The 5,058-nt window shown below is 42.6% G+C and overlaps 1 protein-coding gene across 1 annotated transcript; it reads left to right on the top strand.

The window, feature by feature from the left end:
* The first annotated feature begins 282 nt into the window (after positions 1–282).
* VMA21 (vacuolar ATPase assembly factor VMA21) lies at positions 283–4,405 on the top strand. The gene is made up of 3 exons (XM_075053961.1): positions 283–416; positions 2,458–2,567; positions 4,107–4,405. The coding sequence occupies exons 1-3, from the start codon at positions 283–285 to the stop codon at positions 4,247–4,249; spliced, it is 387 nt and encodes a 128-aa protein (XP_074910062.1). The 3' UTR covers positions 4,250–4,405.
* Positions 4,406–5,058: the final 653 nt, after the last annotated feature.

Raw genomic sequence — 5,058 nt, 5'->3', positions numbered from 1 at the left:
TCCCAATACATTCAAGGGTGGGTGCCGCTCGACTGCGGGTTCCCCACGCACGGACACTTTCCATCTCCCTCACAGAAAAGACTGCGGGGCTGTTTCGAGCCCGTGGCGGGGGGGGCGGGTAGCGTTCCCTGTAGCGAGACACCACTGTCCGAGCTCAACAGAAACCACGGCTGCGGCCTAGGCCCCGGCCTGGCAGGCCATGGCGGTCGCCCACCGCTAGGCCGCCACGGCCCCGCCGTTGCTATGGAGACGGCGGCGCACGGCGCTGCCGCCGCCCTGCGCATGCGCCCGCCCCTCCGGCGGGCTTCCGGTAGACCAGGAGCTTCGGCCGAGCGGGACGCTGAGGAGGAGGAGGCGGCGATGGAGCGTTACGGTGAGGCGGCGTTGAACGCCGTCCCCGTGCCCGACCTCAGGCAGTAAGTCCCGGGGAGGGGAAGGGCTACTGGTGACGGGAGGGGCGGGCAGCCCTGCCGGGATGGCGGGGCCTGGCGGCGGGCCGCAGGCTGTGCGGGGGAAGGGGTGTCTGCTAGGCCGCGGCGGGCGGGGATCGCTCCCGGTGCCGCCAGCCCGGGGTGGCGGTGTGGGGGGTTGCGGCACCCGGGGAAGAGTGTCTGCCCGTCCCGAGCCGGGGGGAGCGGCAGCTCGGGCCCGGAGGAGGCCCCGGGTTTGCCTTGGCCGTGCTGCATAACCCTGGGCAGCCCCGCAACCCGAGCGCGGAGGCCGGTCTGCAGTTAAAAGCTCCGTGCTGGGGCTGAGGTCATACGCGAATATTTGTTTTTGCTGCGTAGGGAAGCGATGGGAGTATGCCCGTGTAGGAAAAGTATTTGTCAACAGTGGAGTTTTTAACTTCGGTAATAAGCTGGAGGTCATCTTATTCTTTTACATGGAGGTGTTAGGTAGGGAATAGTTTCTAATTTCCATAGGGAAAGTTTGAATGGGGTTACGCTTGCCATCCCGAGACAAACTGTAGTAAAGGAAAAGATTCGGAATGTCTTTTTTTTTTTGAGCTACTTAATGTGCTACCTAAATGTATGGCAGTACATGATTAGCAAAAAGTGCTGTTGGCTTTAGTGTAAAAGCTGCATGTGGCTGCATGTCACTTGTCTTTTGATGACTGTCAGAGGATGAGAGATGTTTTCTTTTTCCCACTTCCACTCTTTTTTCCGAGAAAATGTCAAGGATAAAATGTGATTTCAAGCAATGTACTATGGTACAAATATGTCGTGATAAAACTTTTTGAAACTACTTATACAAAAATTATTGTGGAGGTGCCTGGGAGTTTTAAGAATTCTGTGTCCCTGACTTGAATTGTTTTTTATGCAGATTTGTGTTTCAGAGCCTTAAGGACAAGAGGAAATGGCCTGAAGTTGTACCAGGGGAAGTTTAAATTGGATATTAGGAAAAATTTCTTCACTGAAAGAGTTGTGAAGCATTGGAACAGGCTGTCCAGGGAAGTGGTTTAGTCACTATCCTTGGAGGTATTTAAGATATCTAGATGTGGTGCTTAGGGACATGGTTCAGTGGTGGGCTTGGCAGTGGTAGGTTAACAGTTGGACTTGATGATCTTAAAGGTCTTTTCCAACCTCAATGATTCTATGAGTCTAAGGACACATGCCATTGAATCTGGTAGTCTTTGAAAGTCAGAAGGATATTGCTTGGCTTACATGTTTACTTCAGCATAAAATAATGTAGTTAGCCAAGCAGAGAGAGTGAAAACTGGTGGAAGCGCACACAAAACCAAGCTGTATGCAGTGTTTTGTACATATAAAACCTGTTCTAGCAGGTCAAGTTCAGGGAAACCTTACCAAGTACGTAATCCTTCATTGTGATTGTCTTGCTCAAAGTATTCTAGGTTTAGGTCTGTGAAGGCAAAAAAGTTTGCTAATGTTTTGGTGTATTGGCTCTGTTCTGATTATCGCTATAGTTATTCCAACTTTTTCAGTGGAAACTGAGAAATTATTTTAAATAGAGGAACAATATCTAATAAAAAGGAACTTCACTTCCCATAGTAAGCTGTTAAAGTTATTCTGCATACTTCCGTCTGTATCCTGGCCTGTAGGATTTCTCATTTTCCTAGACTTATGAGAATTGTCATATGACAAATGCATGTGTATCTAGTATTAGATATTTAATAATTATATAATAATACACTGATAAACATATTAACGTACCCCCCCGTGTTGTTAATACTTGCAAAGACATAACAGGGAAAAATCTAAAGACTATTTTTAATCTTGTTTGTGAGCTTTGACTGGCAGAATCCTTGCATCATTTTGAATACTGTGATTTTTCTATTGCAGCCAACAAATGCATACTCCAAGTCTTTATTGCTTCCAAATGATATACGTACTCAATTCCTGAAAATTACTTGTCTTCTGTTTGGGACTAGTTCTTGTCCTGTTTCAGGCATGTGTATTGTGACTTTCTTTTGTGTGTAACTTTTCTTATTTATTTCAGAAATGAGGGTTCATTAACATCAACTTTAAGAACGCTTCTATTCTTCACAGCTCTAATGATTACATTACCTGTGGGGCTATATTTTTCATCAAAGGCTTATATATTTGAAGGTAATTCTGTTTCTGCCAATTAGCATTACTATTACAAAAAAGAGGAAAAGCACAATCCTCTCATAACTTCTTTGTTCTCCTTCCTGTTTTGAATATTTGTTTCCTTGTGCAGACTAAAGGCCTTGTAATGTCTAATTAGAACAGAAAATTACATAAATGGTCGATGCATCCTTCCCTGCATTGTGGTCTGCAATCTGGTATTTGCTGTTTATTATACCATGGTTTATATAGTATACAGGTGCACTGTTCCACTTACCTAAAGGGTTTCTAACACCATCCTGCAGCAGACTTTTATCAGAATCATCAGGGATATGTTTCCTGCAGGTGTTGCAAACTAATTGTGTATTCAAGACAGAATAATGTTGTTTACTGGGTTTATTGTTTGCTTTTTAAAACATACCTGCATTTGTAAGTGTAAACCAGTTAAGTCATATACCCAGTTTCAGATATTGAATGTGGTTGCTTGTAGAGCTTTCTTTTTTAATTTAAAAAAAAAAGAGAGATTTTTAGCTGTTTATTTGGAGCTGTTCTGTCAAACTACTAACCAGCCACATTCTAGCCTTGATTCTGCAAGTCTTTAATAACTTCCTAATAGTGCAGGAGAAAAGTATCTCCTTCAGTAGCAGAGAGGAAGAATGGAGAAGGCAGCTACTTTTAAGACCAGTGTGTGAATATATAACTGAGTTGTGCCAAAATGATTCTCCTTTGGTGTGTGCTGTTATATGTAGTTCTGAAGGCTGAAGCTGAAAGCTTGTTAAGTAACTTTCAAGATCCTTTTTAGCATGGGGGGTTTTTTTTGTTTGTTTTGTTGGTTGTTTTTTAACATGAGGTATAGCAAACTGAGCCTTAATTTTTTCTGTATCAGTTAATGGCAAGATCTGTCAACAGTGATAGGATTTGGTTTGTGTTTGGAAGCTGCTATTTTTGGTGTGGTGTGATGTGTATTTTTTTGTTTGGTTGGTTTTTGGTTTTTGGGTTTTGAAATAAATGGAGAGAAATGATATTTTAGTATTTGGTCTTCTGGTATTTGAAGGCTTATTTCATGCGAGATGCATTCATGTCTCTTAACTGGTGAGGAATTATTGTTTTACAGTCTAAATCAAGAGACTAGAAGTCCTCTAAATTTAATTGTTGTTCTACCACTTTATCCTGTTATAGTAGCAAATAAATTATATAATTAACATCCCCCACCCCCCCATTTTTCTGCCCCACAAAGAGAGTGACACTTATGAAAACAGAATATTGAGGTTTATTTGGTGCTGGAAGATAGTAACAGAAAAAGTGAATGTTACAGAACTCTAAGCTGTTGACTTCAAAACCAGGGTGTGGTATCTTAAATATTGAGTAATTGCATTGTTGCTTTATTCCAGAAATAGTTTCAAGGTCTGTAGTTATCATGGTGAATTCTTTCCTATGAATCTTTCTGATCTCAGTGTTTTGATACAGGAGTAAATGTAAATTTGGTCTTTAGGAAGGATTGTGATTTACCATTTCAGTGTTCCCAATAACTAATACTCTCTACTTTCTTTATTTTCTCAGGTACCTTAGGAATGTCCGACAGAGACAGCTATTTTTATGCTGCCATAGTTGCTGTAGTTACTGTTCATGTGGTACTTGCTCTCTTTGTATATGTAGCATGGAATGAGGGTTCTCGACAGTGGCGGGAAGGCAAACAGGACTAGAACGAAGACCATCGTCATCTGACACCTACAGACTGTAAATCAAAGTTTTGTGAGCTGAAGGAAAAGCATTTTTAAAAATGTATAATACACATGTACAAAGATAAGGCTAATGCCTCAACTCGGGTTAGAATAAGACTTGTGCTCATCTTGAATGTGTACCAGTGTTTTCTTTAATGCTGATGGAAGTTGTGGTTCAGCCAGCCTCTACTAGGTTGAGCTGAGGAGGTCTTCCCCTGGAATTAGAATGGAATAATTACATAAATTTTTGAAAAAATCCTGTAGCTATTTTTGCCATTCCTAGTATTTTTCTGGCTTGCTCTGAAAATGATACTGGCATGAAGCAAGTGTTACATTTTTGAGTAATTAAATTGCTAGTTAAAAAAGCTACATTACTCACTCTCCGACTACAGAGGAAAAGATGGGATTTCACTTTGTTGTGGATAGTTTCCTGATTTATGGGCATTGTGGTTTAACCCCATCTGGCAGCTAAGCACCACGCAGTTGCTTGCTTACTACCCCCAGCTGTATGGGGGAGAGAATCAGAAGAATAAAAGTGAGAAAATGGGTGGGCTGAGGTAAAGACAGTTTAATAGGTAAAGCAAAAGCTGCACACCAAAGCAAAGCAAAACAAGGAATTCCTTCACCACTTCCCATCGGCAGGCAGGTATTCAGCCATCTCCAGGAAAGCAGGGCTCCATCACAAGTAACGGTGACTTGGGAAGACAAATGCCATCACTGCGAACACCACACACCCCACACCCCCCCCCCCCCCTTCATTCTTCTTCCCCCAGGTTTTTATTGCTGAGCAT

The sequence above is a fragment of the Buteo buteo genome, chromosome 22 (genome assembly GCF_964188355.1).
Source record: "Buteo buteo chromosome 22, bButBut1.hap1.1, whole genome shotgun sequence".
In the NCBI taxonomy this organism is placed as follows: Eukaryota; Metazoa; Chordata; class Aves; order Accipitriformes; family Accipitridae; genus Buteo; species Buteo buteo.
The sequence above is the reverse complement of the archived record's forward strand: the minus strand, read 5'-3'. Positions and strand labels throughout refer to the sequence as shown.

Excerpts from the sequence above, each read along its gene's own strand:
- VMA21 (XM_075053961.1), top strand. The coding sequence starts at position 283 with ATGCGCCCGCCCCTCCGGCGGGCTTCCGGTAGACCAGGAGCTTCGGCC. Across the intron at positions 417-2,457 it reads CCCGTGCCCGACCTCAGGCA|AAATGAGGGTTCATTAACAT; the intron begins GTAAGTCCCGGG and ends TATTTATTTCAG. Across the intron at positions 2,568-4,106 it reads AAAGGCTTATATATTTGAAG|GTACCTTAGGAATGTCCGAC; the intron begins GTAATTCTGTTT and ends TTATTTTCTCAG.